The 20,883-nt window shown below is 35.0% G+C and overlaps 1 protein-coding gene and 1 long non-coding RNA gene across 24 annotated transcripts in view; one reads left to right on the top strand and one right to left on the bottom strand.

Annotated features, from left to right (window-relative positions):
• Positions 1-856: 856 nt before the first annotated feature.
• Positions 857-20,883, top strand: part of acaca (acetyl-CoA carboxylase alpha) — a 107,937-nt gene continuing 87,910 nt past the window's right edge. For 22 of the 23 annotated variants that reach the window (XM_087252158.1, XM_087252157.1, XM_087252150.1 and 19 more), the window contains exons 1-9: positions 857-1,049; positions 4,801-5,056; positions 11,111-11,243; positions 12,840-12,978; positions 13,211-13,320; positions 16,283-16,364; positions 16,455-16,553; positions 18,370-18,476; positions 19,125-19,235. In XM_087252158.1, coding sequence (XP_087108284.1) covers positions 4,830-5,056; positions 11,111-11,243; positions 12,840-12,978; positions 13,211-13,320; positions 16,283-16,364; positions 16,455-16,553; positions 18,370-18,476; positions 19,125-19,235 — 1,008 coding nt within the window. In that variant the 5' untranslated portion in view covers positions 857-1,049; positions 4,801-4,829. 23 annotated transcript variants of the gene reach the window in all.
• LOC147844419 (uncharacterized) lies at positions 6,027-9,118 on the bottom strand. Its single transcript, XR_015491887.1, has 3 exons — positions 8,861-9,118; positions 8,647-8,691; positions 6,027-8,303 (listed from the first exon to the last, which is right to left on the bottom strand). It is a non-coding gene; the product is annotated as an uncharacterized LOC147844419 (long non-coding RNA).

Genomic DNA, 20,883 nt, shown 5'->3' with positions numbered 1-20,883 from the left:
CTAATCTGCAATTGCCTCTCTGAATATCACACTAACTGTACCCCCCCCCCCCCCCCCCCCCCAAAAAAAATAAATAAAAATAAAAATAAATAAATAAATAAAATACTAATACTACTAATACTTTCCTTCTTAGACTTTACAGACCTGAAACTTGCCTATAGCACTTATTCATTGTTGCTCTTAGTTGTGTAAATTGCTTCCTTGTCCTCATTTGTAAGTCGCTTTGGATAAAAGTGTCTGCTAAATGACTAAAATGTAAAATGTAAAAATGTAAATGTATTGTATTTATATTAGGACGTATTTCTTTCTAATGTTTTAGGTTGTCTGTGTGTGTTTGTGTACAGCAGACCTCTTCTTCTAAAACAAATTTCTTCTGAGGGAGACAATCCAACCTTTAGACAAGAAACAATATAGACAGAACTGATGGTTTATGGCATTTAAAGGACTGAAAGCCAATTAAGCGACTGACTTGGAAAAAACACAAGCGAACACAACTTTCAACAAAAAAAATTAATTAGACCTAAAATATGTTAGACTTTATGATTATTTCCAACGTTCACACAAAGCTTTATGAAGCCAAACTTTAAGATTTGTTTTGACTAACTTTAGTAGTTAACTCTCAATAAAATCGTTTAACTTCATATTGGTTTGTTTAACTGCATCAACAATAGCTCAGACCTCTCTTTGACAGAAAACACGTGCGTCTAACGAAGTGACAATTCATTGGGCGCTCCTTCCGATTTATTTGTGTGCGTGACCACGCCTCAGCCGTATCGCGCAATCCGATTGGTCCACTGAAGCAGCGTGAGTGGTTGCATCGCTGAGGTCAAAGGACGACGTCCAGAAGTAACCCCCCCTCCTCGCATCACACCACCGTGATGCTGCTGTCAAAGAGGCTGGAACTACAGAGCCTGTATCATTATGCTGCTATATAGCCAATAAACCATCACCGAGGAGGAGATGGCCTTCAGTTAGGAGGGAATTCACTCAGCTGAAATTAAAACGTCCGTCTACACGCCTCAGAATTGCTTGCAGACTCCTTACGCACGGTGAGTAACGTACATAAGCTTATTACCGGGAGCAAGTTTCTGCTAGCTGCACATGACACTGCACATTCTGGATGGATTTATTCAATACCAACAGCGACTTTTTTAGCCAAACAATGCAGACAGAGGGGTTGTGATGTTATAAGTTAGCATATGTGCTATGCGAACATACCGCACTGTTTCTCGCTGTAAGTCAACAGACAGCTCAAATGTTTGAAGTATGATAAAGTTATGACTTGTATGCGCACTAAATGGAGCTTCGTAATGGACTGATCATATAATTGAGTCGTAGTGTCTGTGTTACATGGTTTAAAAGGAGTGTTACACATGGTTAAGGGTACGCGATGCTCGAGACTCGTTTGTCAGGTTCATCAGGCTGGATGAGGTGCGGCTGTATTTTTACATGTGTCAGTCCTGCATTAGTTGCTAAATCAAGGTAACGTTACAGTAATCGGACGTGATTCAGGTAAAGCTGGTTTTATATTGGCACATTCGAACTTTATGTTTAATGATATCATTTCAGAAAAATAGTTTTTGCTAATTTTAAATGGGGAAAATCATGTTAGCAGCCTAGTACAACAATGTTCACAGTCAATTAAATAATGCTAATGCTGTTTTGAAGTCATACCTACATGCGATTTCAGACTGAATATTTTAAAGTAGCGTGGTAAACAATACAGGCACAGTGTCACATGTTGTCACTTTAAAAAATTAACGAATTTGCGAACATAAAACAAACTACTTCAAATCGGACGTGTTTACATGCTGTCATACGTAACATACACTAGCTCTACTCTTTCAGATTTGTTTATACATTTATAGTATGAGAATAGAGTATTATATCACACAATGGCATTTCAAAGAATTACAAAAAACATATGTTGTCGTCAGGTTTGTAGAGTATAACTTGTTTATAACACCATAAATATATTAAATTGAATGTAAATGGTCTACTTCGATGATTCAGATAGCTTTTGTGAAAACAAAATGTCATAAATATTGATGAAGTGAAAAATTCCAATTATTTTAATCAGCTTAACGGATATATTTTTGTAAAACTAAAGCAATACACATATTATGATCTGTACTTATTAAAGTGCATTAAATAATAAATAAAACAACTGAGGGTTTATGGCATCTGAAAGACTGACTTGGAAAAAAGTTAAAAACGCATTCGGACATTCTTTTTGATAATCAAATTTCGTAAAACATATTATTTGCTAATTCTAAATAGGGAAATCATATTAGCAGCTAATTATTATTAAAGTACAAACATGTTTTCAGTCAATTAAATAGTGCTAATGTTGTTTAAGTCATACCTTTCAAAGTAGCGTGGTAAAAAATACAGGGACAGTGTCACAAGTTTTCACTTTAAAAACAAACCAATATGTGAATGAAAAAAAAATTACTTCTATTTGGACGTGTTCACACATGTAGTCATACGTAAGTTAACATACACTAAGCTCTACTCTTTCAGAATTGTTTATACATTTACAAAAAGAAAATAGAGAATTATATCACACAACTGCATTTCAAAGAATGACAAAAACATATGTTGTCATCATATTTTAGAGTATAACTTGCTAATAACACTATAAATATGTTAAATTGAAAGTATAATGTCTATTTCATAGTTCAGATAGCTTTTGTAAAAAACAAAATGTTATAAATATTGATAATGTGCAAAATACCAATTGTTATTCAGCTTAACAGATGTATTTCTGTAAAAAATGAAGCAATACACATATTATGACCTGTACTTATTAAAGTGCATAAAATACCTAATCATAGTAAATTATATAACATTTTAAAAGGCCCTGCTGACAAATGGGCATACTGGGAATTGGGAAAGTATAAGATTTAATATGACACTTCACCAATATTTTAACGCTGCACAGTAAGATTTTAATGTCATTAATGGTAAATGATTCATGTTCATAATATGCCAAGACATTTAGTTTTTAAATTCTTTTTGTCTTTGCCCCATATTTCAAAAGCAGTACAGATATAAGGTATCCTCCCATCAGGATTTTCGGAGCCAATGCAGAGTACCGATTCCTTGTCATGCTGATCGGCCATTACCAAGTACCGATTTTGATGCTTCAAGCTTTATATAACTGTAACATTGCATAAAGCACATTTTCCCTTTAAGTATGATACTTAAGTGGAGATCTCTTCTTTGCTAAGAGATTAAAAAACGTCTCTTAGAACCATTTAGTGTGGACATGTCATGGTCAGAAGTAGTTTACAGAAAATAATAGATAAAACAGATTAAAAAAAATTGGTAAGAAAAATGAATAACAATGCAATCTGAAAACATTTCAAATGATGGAAAAAGAATTCAACATGCATCTATGAAGAAAAAGTTTGGAATGCTTATGTAGCACAGTGCTTCCATTAGATGATAAATAAATAAATAATTTAGTTTTACTAGCAGTTTATATATTTATTTATTTATTTTTTTATTGAAAAAAGTTTATTTGTTGTTGTTTAAAAGATTTATATGTATATTATTGTATTTCTTTTTGTTTGGTTACATCTTTGTAAGCCACTGACTAACCAACACTGTCAAATGTGAATTTATGTTTTCATATTTAAATTGTATTTGTTAAATAAATAATACAAGTGATTTAATTTAAACAATCTCTTTTTCTGGGTTATTAAACAGGCATACATTTTGTAAATATATCAAGGCAAAGCTCTTTGTGTCATTTAAAATTCTGTGGTTATAACACAGGGTTCCACAAATAATTTCGTCGAGAGACAACCTAATTAGAACCTGGGAGTGCCCTAAGTGCACAGTAACTAATTCTGTGAGATAAGAGGGCGCCACACATATTTGATGCATAAGAAGTTAACATGCATCTTTCTCTGCTTGTAAACCTAAACAAACACTTGTGATCACTTCATCTGATCAGCCAGATAAGCGAGTACCGATCAAGTAAAAAAAGTGTACTCTATACTTTACAATGGGCATAGTCTTTTAGATAAGATGTTAAACCGGGGTTCTGACTCACTGTGGTCGTTAAACATCCCATTTTGCCCACTGGCCTCTGTCCATCATGGCCTCCTAACCATTCCCATTTTGTAATTGGCTTCATCACTCTGTCTCTCTCCACCAGCCCGCTGGTGTTTGGTGTTTGGTGTGTGGCCTGGCACAATATGGTTGCTTTCACAATGGTGGAACATGAGGAAATTCCCCCAATGTGTTAAGCTCTTTGAGTGTCTAGAAAAGCGCTATATAAATATAAGGAATAATAATAATTATTATTATTATTACTATTATTATTAATATTATATACTTTTGTCTAATTAAATACTAAATGATTGTTATTTTATTTTTACATTACTGTTGTTTAACTAGGAAGTTTCATTGAGATTTAAAATCTCTTTTACAAGAGAGAGACCTGACCAATGTAACAGCCATAGAGTAAAACAATTTTAAAATACTAGAAGACCACATTACAACAACATTTCATCAGTCCTCTCAACAACAGCAATCACATACATCTAATACAACTCTCTTCATAATGCCTTTAAATTCATCGATCTCGTTTTAAGTCTTCTGCAACTGATTCCATGCCCAGGCAACACAATAAGAAAACGCAGTTGTTCCCAGTTATGTACAAACTCAAGTATATTTAAAAGGTATATTAAAAAGCAAACACTTGGACAAGTGTAGCTAGTAATTGCCAGAACTAAGACAAAGAACTTTAAAAATCAATTTTTTTGCACCTTCTCTCTTCTTCTGTAGTGCTTGCAGCCTGCCAGCGTGGCCGAACAATGGCAGAGCAAGACTCCACCGAGAAGAAACTTCCAGCTGTGGCTGCGCTGCACTCTCACTTCATCGTGGGCTCTGTGTCTGAGGAAAACTCTGAGGATGAGACCGCAGGGAAGCTGGACCTGCAGCTGGAGGACAATCCACGCTCCCTTTCCCCCTCCTCCGTCAGTTCAGATAGCACTTATGAGATGGGCTTCGACAGCCTGGACGGACCCTTGCACAATATGAGGTCAGACATGCTTTGTGCTCTCGTGTGCATTCTGTCATCGATGTCCACTTTCACCAACTTTGTATCATGTTTTCTCTCTCTATTGCAAGAAATCAGGGACATGGCCTTTGAAAAGGCTTGCTTGCAAGATAAAACTAGGGCTTGTTGTCTAAATAACAGATTACATTTCTAGGCCCGAATGTGAATGAGAGAAGTAGGCAGCAGCATTGTGCAAAGTGGTGGCTTGAGGAGACTGGGTTTGTGAAAGGTCATCTGGGTTCGTCTTTTTGCTGTGTGAAAATGTGCACAAGCAACTCTCTGTGTGTTTGGTTAAGTTCTGTTGGATTGCCAGGCTTTGGCAGCGCTTTCGTCTCTATGCCTACTGGGGTCTCACACAGACATGTCAGAAGAGTCTGTGTGCGTGAGTTTGTTTGTCTAAGTGGTAAGGCTTCAGAAATGGGTTGGAATTAGCCTGGAAGTAGGGCTACACGATATTGGAAAAACCTGTTATTTTGATAAATATTGTGATATGAAAACAGTTTGAATGCCACTATTTGATCGTTTTCTGGGGAGTTTGCTTTATCTCGTTTCTTGTTTGTAACAAGAAGGTTTTGTTTTCAACTTCAAATGAAATAAGTAAATTAAAAATTAAAACATGCTAATTTATCTGCCCGTGTTGTAAGTGAAATAACCTTGTTTTTGCTTTAAAATGTAGATATTTGCATTAAAAAACTTGTAGGCCGATATAAGATTCTGACGGTATGATTACCTTGGATAAAAATATCATGGTTTCACAATATTGTGATTACTGCTCTAAAATATATTCTTTTTGTATGTCTTGGTAAAAATCAAAAACTTTTTTTCCCCTTTGAACAAAGTTTATTTTATTTTGAAAAACCTTTATAATATTTTAGAGCAGTAAACATGTTAGGCTAAATAATTCAAATAAATCATAGACTTCTGCTGTCTTCATGTCATGTTAAAACACAGATTTGTTTACTATTAAAATGGCATCTTTGGATGTATTTTCTGCTGGATATACTGTTGTCCTAAAGAACAAAACAAAAAAAAAAGAAAGAAAAAGAAAATCTTACACATGCACTTAGGATCGGTAAAGCAGATAATTTTGCCCATTTTAAAACCTTGAATTTTCCAAACCGCCATATACCTTGAAAACAGTTTTCGTCTCATGCCAAGAAACAAGACAAAATTCGACGTAAGAGAAGTATTTTTTTTGCATATATTGTATAAATACGATAATTAAATACACTCCTGTAGCTTCTGGTTACCTATAATTCAGACTCAACATAATTGCAAATCTTGTGATGTGACTATTGCTGATGAGCACTTGGCTATATCGATGGTAAAATGAAGTTTCATAAACTAATTTCAAGAGGAGCATGTGATATAATTTAGCACTGCTGGCCACTCATCTGTAATCAGTAATAATCCTGTCAGAGTGATCCTAGCTTACTATAAATGGATCACTTTCTCCTTATTGCTCTATCTTCATTTTGAAAGAATCCCCCCTGCCACCCCATCTCTTCCTTTTCCTCCCTTTTTTAAAGGGGGAGCTATCGAGACCTACCTGATCTCGGATCTCCTGATATGCTTATTCACCGGACGGGAGCCCTGGGCTCAAATATCTCCCAGCTCAGTGTTGTCTCCCGGGACAGCATGCCAAACCTGCTATAAATGCTAAGCATACCTAAGTGGGAACTCTTGAAACGATATATTGTGCTTGGAGGCATGACAACCTAGACAGTTGTACACTGGTCCATGATCTGGGCTCTGATTTATAAATCTTGCTTACAAATCCTGTTTAAAGTAAACGTACATCAGAATACATTTAATTTTTTATGAATGATTTTTATTATGGCTTATTTGATTAATTTCAGTGGTTAACTTACATCAATATTTAAGTATGTTTACTTACAGCTGCTAACATTCTCCGCTCAAGTTTGTATGTAATAGACAAGTTTTGGGTGGGAAGTGGAGTACACGTGTGTGCTTCTTTTATTTTAAACAGTATACTATTAAATGAGACCCGAGGAATGTTGGTGTTGGCAAATAGTTCAGTCTAGGTCCAGGCAAACCTGCCAACACTCCCCTTTTTCCCGGGAGTCTCTCGTACAGTCCCCATGTGCGCCGAACCCAACACGCAACCATCTCCCCGCTGTTCAGTTCGCACCTCATGTATTTTATTTACATTTTCAAGTAAATAATCATGAAATATAAATATTAGGCAATTTAAATTTATTACCATGATATATACTGTTAAATAAATATATAACTCCTGCATTTTATTCACTTTCCATAAAATAACTACCACATATTTATATTAAACCACACAGACTTCAGTCTTAAACATTGCCTCTCAGGTCTAAATTCTGTATGTCTGTTTTGGCTTTTACTGATGCTATAAAAAATAAGATTTGTCTGCAATTTAATAAAACTGTCTGGTTTTTACATCGGGGAACACGTGGCTACCCTTTGTACTAATTACCAGACCACATGCAGACAGGCCTGATTTCTCAGTACGGCAAATTTCCTGTTTAAATGCTGCCTCACAGGAACACACACCATTTATTTAGCAAAATAATAAAGTAATACTTTTTGCAGTGTGTTTTTGTATTTGTGAATCAACTTACTATTATTTAAATTGATAAATGTGTCCTTGTGTTTAACTCTGGTCTCTTATAAGCAGCTCAGAGACGGGTTACTGGATGGGGTGGCGATGCTGAAACTGCCTGAGTGGGGCAATACACCCCTCCTCCACATAAAGCTCCACTATTGGTCAAGAGGAGGGGCTTGGGTGGGCAAGTGTTAAGGAAGTACAGAACATTCCTTTTGCCGAGAGGTTAGAGTAGGAAGATCGAGAGACACACCAGCCCTTCCCCCTTACAGGATCACCTTGTGTGTGCCAACACTTCCGACATGACGCAATACTGTAACTTTAGGCTAAACATTAAGGCCGTGTTAGGAATACCATGCTGATACTTCTTTTTCTGCAGTATGCATTTTCTCTGTCCTAAATTGACACATTAACATGTATTTTGTAAGTTTCCTATGATTAGGCCTGGGCGATATTGCCTTTAAAAAAAAAAATCCCTGTTTTCTCTGTCTTTTAAATAATAATAAAAAATCACCTCACAAAAATGCTTGGAGTTGAATGTTATTAACCTTACCATAATTCTAATTAATTATAGGATATAAAAATGCTCAAAAAAGCTTTTAAAAATTAGTCTAATATTTTTTAAAAATTAGTCTTAGTCTTTTTATTAATATGGGGTCGCCACAGCGGAATGAACCGCCAACTTATCTAGCACATGTTTTACACAGTGGATGCCCTTCCAGCTACAACCCATCTCTAAGAAACATCCATTCACACTCACTCACACTCGTACACTATGGACAATTTAGCCTACCCAATACACGTGTAGCACATGTCTTTGGACTGTGGGGAAACCGGACCACATGGAGGAAACCCAAGCGAAGGCAGGGTGAACATGCAAACTCCACACAGAAACGCCAACTGACCCAGCTGGGGCTCGAACCATCGACCTTCTTGCTGTGAGGCGACAGCACTACTGCGCCACTGCATCGCCCGCATACAAGACTTCATTTATTCATTCATTTTCTTGTCTGCTTAGTCCCTTTATTAATCTGGGGTCGCCACAGCAGAATGAACTGCCAACTTATCCAGCAAGTTTTTACGCAGCGGATGCCCTTCCAGCCGAAACCCATCTCTGGGAAACATACACACATTCACACATACACTCATACACAACGGACAATTTAGCCTACCCAATTAACCTGTACAACATGTCTTTAGACTGTGGGGAAAACCAGAGCACTTGGAGGTAACCCAAGCGAACGCAGGGAGAACATGCAAACTCCACACAGAAACGCCAACTGAGCCGAGGCTCAAACCAGCGACCCAGCGACCTTCTTGCTGTAAGGCGACAGCACTACCTACTGCGCCACTGCTTCACCGCATACAAGACTTATATAATAATTATATAAATTAATCCATTTTATGCAATTGAGCAATTCCAGCATTATGGATGTGACATTTGCAGTAAAAAAAAAGAATAAATTCAAAAAAGTATGTTAACATTATATTAAAACATCTGTTTATATTTTCAAAAATAAATACCCACAGTTATCAGAAAAGGATCAGAAAAATATCAATCTGTAAACATTTTTTTTAACCAGGCGTTATGGATGTGTCGAAAAAGATTAGCGAGATTACAGTCTACCACAAACTTACTGTGAATTAAACTGCACAACCCAAAAGAATCAATGCTAGTCAAATGGATAAGAGTTACCTCCTGATAGATCAATAACGATTGTTTTTATTTTATTTGGCATTTTTTGCAAACAAAAGGAAAAAGCTTCACAATGGATGTGACACCTCACCGTTATGGATATGACAGATGTGAAATTGGCACTTGTGTGACTCTGGTAAATCAAATATAATTGTCTGAAAACATTACCAAAGACATTTTTGAGTATTTGTAAAGCACTGTTAAATGCTTGCTTACACAAAAAGCAATTTTGGATATTTTGGCCCAAACCTAATTTTTTTCATGGCAAGGTTGACCGTTGCATGGAATTGCTCAGCTCAGCGAAAGTCAACAGTGAAAGTACAGTGAAAGTAAGCTCATATGATTGTTAAAAAGGGGATCTATTTCAAGAGGGTTTTTTATTAACATCTATTCAGAGTTTTATAAATTTTTAATTCGTGTTATATCAGTTCATGTAAATTATTACTCATATTAGGCTAATGAATTTTCAGTGTTGATATCTACTGTAATGAACATCTTTGTTGCTGGGTCACATCATTTATTCGGAAACGGCAAAATTGGATTCCATTGGATTCCAACATTTGATCAAAAAGGGTTCCTGTCATATGTGCGTCTTTATATATATATATATATATATATATATATATATATATATATATATATATATATATATATATATATATATATATATATATATATATATATATATATATAATTATTTTTTTCCTTAGAGATGGGTTGCGGCTGGAAGGTCATCCGCTGCGTAAAAACCTGCTGGATAAGGATAAGTTGGCGGTTTATTCCGCTGTGGCCACCCCAGATTCGGATTAATAGAGGGACTAAGCCGACAAGAAAATGAATTTTGCTTTGACTTGAAATGGGCCGGTATAAAATTCGTTGTATGATTACCTTGGACAAGTGTATCACAGTTTCACGGTGTCTTACTTTAAAAACTTTTTTCACCTTAAACACAACATATTTTTTAAGAAACAATTAAAAATAGTTCAATAACATTTTAGACTAAATAATTAAATAAATAATTTTTGTTTTCTGCTGTCAATTCTTTAAGGTTATAAACAGTTTTCTTCTGGAGATAATTTTTTCTAATAAATTTAATTAAATAGCCTTAACATACACAAAACCTAACAAACAATTATTATTTTTTTTTTTTTGCAGTTTTAAAACCTTGACTTTTTCCAAACGATGGTAAACCTTGAAACAGATTATCGTCCCATGCCTAGCTCAATGAAAAATTTGGTCTGTATACAGTCCATGAGTAACACTCCCTTGTGAAAGCAAAACTTATATGATAGTCATATGATTGTAATGGTTTTAATCCTTCTTTCACAACAAAATACTACAATCCACAGGTATCAAAATTCTTCCAATTAAACTTTAGGGCTTAATAATGCAGAGACCTCCAATATTTTGTCATGTATCAAATGTGTTGTGCTGTCTTTTGCCATTTTATTATTGTCACTCTTCTCATTTTTGCAGTAAATTCTGAATATTAGCGTGTTAATTCTGAAACTTTTATCTGTGTCTAGCAGCATGACAAATTAAACCTTCACTGAAATGAAAAGTGCTCTCTTTATAGTTTCTAAAAGCTGTCTGCAGTAGCGAAAGCAATTGCTCTTTTAGCAGTTCTGTCAGAGTCAGCAGTGCTGTCAGTTGCCTAACCTAGCTTTAGTGTTTAGTCTTGTTGCATTTATTGTTTCTCAGGCAACCTTGGGAATTATGATGGTGCTTTTGTGTCTTTCTTAAGGCCTAGCATGTCAGGACTTCACCTTGTGAAGCAGGGTAGGGACCGCAGACGTATCGACCTGCAGAGGGATTTTACTGTTGCTTCTCCAGCTGAGTTTGTCACCCGCTTCGGTGGAAACAAAGTTATTGAGAAGGTAAGATCTTTCACTGGCATTTTATGTGCAGCTATTTACAGAATGCGTTGTGTAATTGAATGTTATTTTTGCAATCTTTTTTAGTTATTGTTGTTTGTTGTTATAATATTTTGTTTTTAATTATTATTCCTTTATTTATATAATAATTTTTATTTGTTTTTATTATTTTTATTAACTATTTATTAAGTCTCATTGTCTAAATTTAGTCACATATTAAGTAATTGCGGGCATTACCTTAGTTAATATTAGCTAAAAAATGTAAAAATATATTATTTTATTTGATTTTATTATTTAATTAAAAATATAATTGATCATAGCTCATGTTAGCTCAGAATCATTAAAATATTAATCAGATATAACCTTTGATTTCAGCGTTTCTGAAACATATTGAAAATTAATGTGAGGACTAATAAATGGTTGAAAACAAAATGCATAATTTTGTAATACATGTGATGTAATGTAATGTTGACATTGATAATTTTTGCTAATGTTTAATTATATATAGGGGTGTAATGGATCACAGTTGATGCGTATGAATCACAACCCACAGTTTGGAATGTACCTGACCTGTGGATTAATAACTTTTTTTGAACTTTAGTAGTTTAATCCAACATTTATAACAATTGCAGAGATATCGCCTCCCACGTGCCTTCCACATCCAAATCACGTGTATGAAAGCATTTTGGCTTCCCTGTAAAATACAATGATGATGGAAAAAGTTGTGGTGGGACCTAAATGCTTTCTTAGGTTATTAATTAAAGGTGTTTTCTGTCACTGTTTGTTTAGCCTGCATAATGTGTTCAGTGTAAGCTGCACAATTAAATATTAAAAGATCAGGATCTCAATTCAAACTCGCGCAACATGATAAATGATAGTGACTTCAAATCTGTGTTTGATCGCGAGAGATTTATTTATTTTTACACTTTTTTTTAATTAGTAACAAACAATGAAATGACACTGAAGTACTGGGAGAACAGTTTATAGTTCAGATATAAACACTGATGTTTATGGTAAAGATTAAAATCCCTGTTTAGTGGAACCTGACGCTGCTGAATGTAGCAATTACATTGTTTAACCAATAGGTGGCGACAAACAACTATCAAAATTACGTCACTGAATCGGTTTATAAAAATTATCCACCTATAATTAAACATAAGGTTTTATGTTTGAATTTTTAAGTCATTCATTGAAAATAAATATGATATGTTGTGCAAGATGTTAGATTTCTATGTTTACCATTATCAGCAACAGTAGCAAAGATAATTTTTTGTATTTAATATTTTCCTTTTATCAGCTGGTTCCTTCTGGGTTTTCTTTGTATTAAAATTACTGCTTCTAAGTTCTGTTTGTTAAAACCAATGGTTTTTGCAGTAATATTTTTTTAGAACTGGAAAGCAAATGACATTTGTCTCCTCTCTTTTTTTGCTGATCTGAAAAATGGTCCGATCCGTGACTCAAAAACCGTAGTGTGATCCGAACTGTGAGATTTGTGATCCGTTACACCTCTAGTTATACAGAAAAAAATTGTATTATAATTTATTTTTAACCATTAACCGGTTATGACATTAGCATAATATTATGATACTCTTTTGACAGGTCCTTATTGCGAACAATGGCATTGCTGCAGTCAAGTGCATGCGCTCTATCCGACGCTGGGCTTACGAAATGTTTCGGAATGAACGGGCCATACGCTTTGTTGTCATGGTGACCCCAGAGGACCTTAAAGCTAATGCAGGTAAGTTCAAAAATTCACCAGAGGAAACCTGTAATAAATAAACCAATGATGCACTGAAATTCTGTATTTTAACAGAAATACAGTACATTGATCTTTTTTTTTTATTGTTTAAACTATGTCAGTAAGCATTGTTGGCACAGGCCTGGCCTAATTTGCATACAAAGTGTTTAGCGAGGCAGAAGTGATTTGTGCACACAATTAAAAACTTATGCAAACATAACTCAATCCACAGAGTACATCAAGATGGCAGATCACTATGTGCCTGTGCCAGGAGGGACAAACAACAACAACTACGCTAATGTGGAACTCATCTTGGACATTGCTAAACGAATTCCTGTTCAAGTAAGTGGACATGAGCATTGATAAATGCTGTTTAGAGCTAATAAAGTATTTGGACAATTATAGAACACATTAAGAACAGTTCACCCCCCGAAAAAAAAAAATAAAATTCTATCATCATTTACTTATCGATCATTTAATTTTTACTTGTAAATTAAAGTTGTACACCATATAAACAATCAAACATATCTCTTGACATGAGTTAAACCGCTTGATTATGGATTGGTTTTTACAAAACCTCATATCCTCTTTGTATCTTGTTTTCTGTGCATTACCAGAAGCTTCTAGATGTTAGAGGTCTTGCATGTTTTAAAGGGTTAAATAAAATTTTGAATATAATATAAGCAATTTATAATTTTACAGGGATATAAAATGATAATAGAATTTTTGATGTCTTATGAGATGAAATGTTTATTATATTATACTTCTATACAATAGACAAGGAATAATAAATGTATTACTGTGTGTTAAAGAATTTACAATGCAGAGAATGCACAAATGCATGACAAGCAGTCAAAGATCTGCCCAATGCAGTGCGGAGGGTGGTAACCTCTGCTTTGAAAATCCTTTATTAAATGGCTCTCAGGAAATCGCTTGTTAAGTGTGAAGTCATGCAAAGTGGCTTGCAGGTCCAAACGCTCTATCAAACTGTATGGGGAGACTATGGTAATGGTAATGGTAACAAATAGTAATAATAAATATTTGCAAAGCGTTGTAATACTTTCGAAAATCATGATCGCATTATGTATACTTTATATATGCCTAATAAGGCCAGAATGGGATTCATTTTTATAAATTGTAAAAATATTGCTGTCAGTGATGCAGCAAGTCCGGATACTGCTGTGTACGCTATGATTGCATATAAAATTTGCTTTAATGTGTGATAGGACTAACAAGTGCTCAAAAACTAATATTTTCTGAATTCAAATTAGTAGCGGCTTGGACCCGGAAACAGTATTCCATACGTCACGAATTAACAAGCGGATACTTGATTCTGATGTTATTCCGAAAGCGGATACATGTTATTCCAAAATAACAACCACTGAATTACACAGGCTTATCCGGGTATTTTGAATCATTCACCATCAGTGAATACATTTACATGGATTTATAAGCTACGATTCTTTTTCTCCGCTGCTGTTTTTCGGTGCCATCTTATGATTGAATTATATGCATATTAGTGTATGCTCCATTCAGCTGTTTCATTCCAACTTTGCCTTTATATAAAGAATTAATAAACTATTAGAGTCGGCAAGTAGCGTTTTGTGGCAAGTAGCCATGCAAAACTAGAAACGTACTATGGCCAATGTTTTTACAGAATAAAGGCCTTTAGGCTGAAGCCTGGTTTATACTGCGTCAAGTGATCGGCGTGACCCATGGCGTATGCAATGCGCGTAGCCGTACATTTATACTTCTGCATGCTGTTTCTGTTGCTCTACAATAACACTTCCGAAATGCCAGCTGGCAGTAGGTATTATGTTCCTTTGTGTTCAGTTTCATCGCTGATGTTTTGTTTTAATATGATTGCTACCTTAATGTAAAAGTGGCGCAAACTCGCTAATTTTGAGGCAGGACTCGGTGACAAAGCAATAACAGTCTCTATGTGGAGCTTCTTCACGGGACTCCGCACTAGTAAACACTTGCTGCATCTGGCTCTACATCAGCGCTACCAAGCTGACCAATCATAGAGCTTGCGCTACACGTTGTTGTGATGTGTAGTTACTTTTTTTGAGAGGTGCGCATCAGCATCTGCGAGGGCTGTGTCCACGATTATGCTACAGCGCAGCCTACGTGTGGGCGCATAGCCCTCTTGCGCTTGACGCAGAAGTATAAATCGGCCTTTAAACAGCAGCCCTCTTCGATTATTGCTATCTTGTGACTGAATAGTGCGTAGGTTGGTGTATGCTCCATTCAGCCTGTTTTATATCTGTCAGCTTTGCCTTAAAGAATTATTAATTAAATAATTAATAAAATAATTTATTATTAGTTATAGTAATTAGTAAATAATTAATAAAAGAACACAGTTTTGTGTCAAATTTTTCATATTTTGTGGCAAGTAGTCATGTAATAAATGGTATAAAGTACATCCAGGTGGTTGTTTTCACAGAATAAAGCCTTTCAGTCTAATGCAACCGCCCTCCATTTTGCATTTGGCTTTTTTACTGTGATAACAACTACCTGGATGTACCTTATTTCTTAACGCAATGCAAACTGTTGATTATCCCATGTATACTGTGGTCATATGCTAAGTTATAGACAAGCTATCCTGTAAGTTTGCTCTTTTAAACAAAATATTTTACTGAATTACCACCTCTTCATGTCCCTCCCTGCATTCAATCAAGCTAAAGGGGGTGTGTGTAAATGAGATCATGTGTGTGCATGTTAATGACATGGGAATATCTAACAGCTCATATTGACATATTCTGGAACGCTTAATTTCTTTTCTGTGATTGTTTTAGTAATTCAGATTTATTTTTTCTATGGGGAAAAGACGGAGTAATAAACAATAGGAGTAAATGTTCAAATGGTATTTGCTCTACAAACAGTTGTTTATGGTGACCTATAAAAATATAAATAATATAATTAGAAATTACAAGTTTGTAACATCAAGCAGTATAATGAGTTGTTTTATGGCTAAAAGTCAATGTAAGTGAATGAGATTGTACGTGAAAGAATGAAGTCAATAATGTGTAGCTACCTCTTTGCTTTGAGATTACTCAGAAGAATGAAGGCTCTAGCAACTGTCACTCAAGAACTACCTTGGTTACTACTAATGTTTGAGGGAAGCACATTTGGTATACATGTTGTGCATTTTAAACTACCTGTGCATTAAACTATTTTATTGCACACCTTCCAGCCAATCAGAATCAAGAATTTCAACAGACCATGGAATAAATAACAATTTATGACAACAACAACAACAACATAAAAATAAACATTAGTTATTTTTACCCACTGTGTTTAGGCTGTGTGGGCTGGCTGGGGTCATGCCTCTGAAAATCCCAAACTTCCTGAATTGCTGCACAAGAACGGCATCGCCTTCATGGGTGAGCTATTATTAGAAGTCTGACAGCACAACATTGATTAAATGAATCACATACAGTGCTGTTACTCGAGTGGTTTGTGTCTGTTATTAGGTCCTCCAAGTCAGGCTATGTGGGCTCTCGGGGATAAGATCGCTTCCTCTATTGTGGCCCAGACAGCAGGCATTCCCACACTACCCTGGAGTGGAACAGGTCAGTTTCAGCCTAATTTCAGTTCAAGGACTGTCTGATGTGTATATGCACAAAACATCCTTTGTCAAACACAGATTGAGATCAAGCAGAGGGCATTACGTAATCTGTTTATGGAGAGGTTTAGCATTGTAAATGCTTAAAACTAAAGAAAACATTTTGCTAGAAAGCTAAGTCATCTTTTTTCAGATTTTATAAAGCAGATTTATGGGAAGGCCACTTTCAGATGTGCTCTGTTTGCAGTGTATGCAGTCTGTATTTTTATCTGTGCTTGCATAAAAGGATTAGAGCTTTCACACTGCATACATATGCGGTCTGGCACTGCATCACCACAATATTTACTGCAGCAAGTATATTTTAGCTTTGCTATATACGCTAAATTGAATTGACATAGCATTTATGTGCATTATTCAGTTGTAATTTAGCAGTTGTAAGAGATTAAGAAGTAAATAATTAAAGTCTCCCTTAAATCAGTATATTTTTTTGTTTATGTCTTGTATCAATATGCTAGTCTTAATGTTTTCTTTCTTTTTTTTTCTTTTTCTTTTTTACTTTTTTAAACATTAAAAAGGAATACATTTTCACTGCCAGTTATTTTACTTTTTTAAACAACATAGAAAGCAACAAAACACAATGTACAAAAATTTAAATGAACAAAGTCAATAATAACAATAACAATAAAATAAACAATATTAATTACAAAATGTAAACAATTCAGGGAGGGTGAAATATAATTATAGTCAAACTCTGTATTAAATAAAATAAAATCTATGTTCTTAGTCTGAAGAGGAGACTGCGAGAGAAAGCTTACTGGTTATTAAATTAGAATATGCATATCTTGTGGATTAAAACTAAGTAACAAAGCCTAGATAAAGTAACCTTAAATATGCAGTGCATATGGTCCAGAAGTGCACAAAATCTTCTAACCTTAACCTTAAGTATTTAAATGGCATATTTTTGAACTGGAATGTGTCTCTCTTGTTTACTTGTGATCTGATCGAGCAAAATATGTCTTATTACTGTGTAAACAGGGCAGCATCACTCATGTTACATTCACAGACTCCCTCTGTCTCATCTGCTCATCCTTGCCTGCTCATGGTAGTCTTCATAAACTAGCCTACGTAAGGCACGTGATAACCTTTGGTTAAAAAAAAAAGAAACGCACACTGCAGCATGCAGCACAATGAGGGAAATTAGAGTGATTGCATCGAGAAGGTGCTCAAATTGCGCAGCGACAAGAAATAATAAAGATTGCGCCACCAAACACATGAAAATGAAAGTGACGACCATGGTTTAAAAAGTTAAGGAGTAGAAAGTACAGATATTTGTGTAAAAAATGTAAGAAGCAAAGGTTGTCAGAAAAGTTAATTATTGAGTAAAGTACTGATTCCAGAAAAATCTACTTAAGTACAGTAACAAAGTATTTGCACTTCGTTACCTCCCATCTCTGTAAATATGTATTCCATTCCATTTTAGACAAATGACACAGTTTTTAGCTCTTAAATGATAGTTTGCTTGCATAATGATATTTTTCTGTGGCATGATCAATGACATATTGTGTTCTCAGTTTTGAACACTTTAATGCAGTTTACAAAAGTCAGTAGTGTTATCATCTAGCTCAGTTCAAAGCAAGCTTTGTGTTTACTTGGTGTACGAAAACGAGAAAGAAAGAAGTGGTTTTCTGGTGGAATGAGTTTGAATTAAATACAGCATGAATGCATATCCCACACTCTTTTTTTTTTTTTTTTCTTCTTGCAGTTATTTCCTTGTCTCATCTGGGGCTTTGAAAATTGACTACTGTGATGGTGTTTTTGTACAGGACTGACTGTAGAGTGGACAGAGAATGACCAGAAGAAAGGGATTATTAATGTTCCTACTGAGCTATACGAGCAAGGCTGTGTGCACGACGTGGAGGCTGGATTGAAGGTATGCTATGCTTCCAAACAGTTTTTTTTTTTAATTATACACATACAAATTATATTTATTTATATGCGTTGTAATTGTAAACAGACTTTAAACATTGATTTTTAGCATTGGATGTATCCTATTTGTTTAATAAAACAAAATAAATTTATATATTTGATCAATGATAATAAAAATGTAAGTTCCTAAAAGTGGGGAAACCACACTAGCTCTGTTTTCTCCATAATATGTATGAATTTTTCCTCAAAGTGGCAGATGACACACTTGCATTGAAATGCTTGTGTTTCTAGTTTGGAAACACAGTCATCTTTAACAATTCTGAAAAGACAGTTAAACTAAACCATTATGCTTTTAGACTTTTGTTTAGATACCTTTAGAATGGGTAAAACAGCTTGAGTGTGATTTTTTTTTTTTTGATAATAATGCTGGTTAGTCTATTCAGTCATATCAATGTTGAAGCAAATTTATCAATTGTGTAATGTATTATATAAATAGGTTGCCATCAGAGTTCCTGGGTATCTGATATGAAAAAAAAATAGACTTAATTGAACGCATACTTTATCTTCATACACATTTGTACAATTTGTATGCATCTTGTCATCAAGAAATGCTCTGAAATGTGCATAAAACAGATCCTGTTTTGATTGGCAGGCTGCTGAACAAGTGGGCTTCCCTGTGATGGTGAAGGCATCTGAGGGCGGAGGAGGAAAAGGGATCCGGAAAGTCAACTGTGCAGAAGACTTCCCCAACCTCTATAGACAGGTCAGAGTAGATATTCAAGTCAATCAGTCTGTGAGGTTTTGTATGATTTGTAACTTCCACAATATATTTTCATCAACCTTCTTCCAAAGTTTTTAAAGAAACAATTCACCTGAAAAATTTAAATTATTTAATTATTTACTCACCACTTACTTGTTTCAAATCTGTGTGTTTCTTCTGTTGAACTATTGGTAGGGTTGGGCGGTATGACTGTATACAGTGCATCTATAAAGTGTGTATTTAAATTTTATATATATATATATATATATATATATATATATATATATATATATATATATATATATATATATATATATATATGTACATAATGTATATATGTATATACCATAATATACCATGTTATAACCTGGTTTGTTAGTTCATTGGATTGTATTACTGACTTACAACAACCGAACTAATCTAGAGATCGTTTTAATCAAGCTAAGACAACCTCATCTAGGCAGTCTGAGACAAATTGATTAGACTCAGATCAGTGCTTGATAGCGAGGTTTACATAAAGTATACCCAAATAAACCAAGTTAGGGGGCAAACACATCATGTTCCGAAACATCTAGGTGTGAAACCACCCTTCAATATACATACAATTCATTTTTTATATTTTTTTTATGAAAAAAATGTTTCAGAATGGGGAAGAAAAGGGATTTTGGGACTTTTAATGTGGCATGGTTGTTGGTGCCAGACTAAGTCTGAGTATTTCAGAAACTGCTGATCTACTGGTATTTTCACACACAAACATCTCTAGGGTTTACGAAGAATGGTCCGAAAAAGAGAAAATATTCAGTGAGTGGCAGTTTTATTGGGCACAAATGCCTTGTTGATGCCAGAGGTCAGAGGAGAATGGCCAGACTGGTTCGAGCTGATAGAAAGGCAACAGCAACTTAAATAAGCACTCGTTATAACCGAGGTATGCAGAAGAACATCTCAGAATGCACAACATTCAACGTTCTGGCGAATGGGCTACAGCAGCAGAAGACCACACCAAGTGCCACTCCTGTCAGCTAAGAACACAGAACTGAGGCTATAATTCGTACAGACTCACAAAAATTGGACAATAGAAGATTGGAAAAAGTTGTCAGGTCTGATGAGTCGATTTCTGCTGCAACTTTTTTATGGTAGAGTCAGAATTTGACATGTTCATTCCTTTACATTCACTGTGCACTAATTTACTGATAGCTACTTCCAGCAGGATAACGTGCCATGTCATAAAGCATGAATCATCTCAGACTTATTTCTTTAACATGACAATGAGTTCACTGTACTTAAATAGCCTCCACAGTCACCAGAACTCAATCCAATAGAGCATCTTTGGGATGTGGTGGAACGGGAGATTCGCATCATGAATGTGCAGCCGATCTGCAGCAACTGTGTAATAATATCATGTCAATTTGGACCAAAATCTCTGAGGAATGTTTCCAGTACCTTGTTGAATCTGTGTCATAAAGTATTAAGGTAGTTCTGTAGTTAAAAGGGGGTCCAACTCGGTACTAGTAAGTTTTACCTAATAAAGTGGCCAGTTAGTGTATATAATAATAATAACATGTAACAGAAATTAGCTCATTTTATGAATATTAATAATCAACAATAACAGTTTATTCTTAATTATTAATATTCCGGCTTAAGCTTCAGTCAA

The sequence above is a fragment of the Danio rerio genome, chromosome 5, assembly GCF_052040795.2.
Source record: "Danio rerio strain M-AB ecotype USA chromosome 5, GRCz13ab, whole genome shotgun sequence".
Lineage (NCBI taxonomy): Eukaryota > Metazoa > Chordata > Actinopteri > Cypriniformes > Danionidae > Danio > Danio rerio.
Note: the sequence above shows the minus strand (reverse complement) of the source record. Positions and strands in the feature narration are given on the sequence as shown.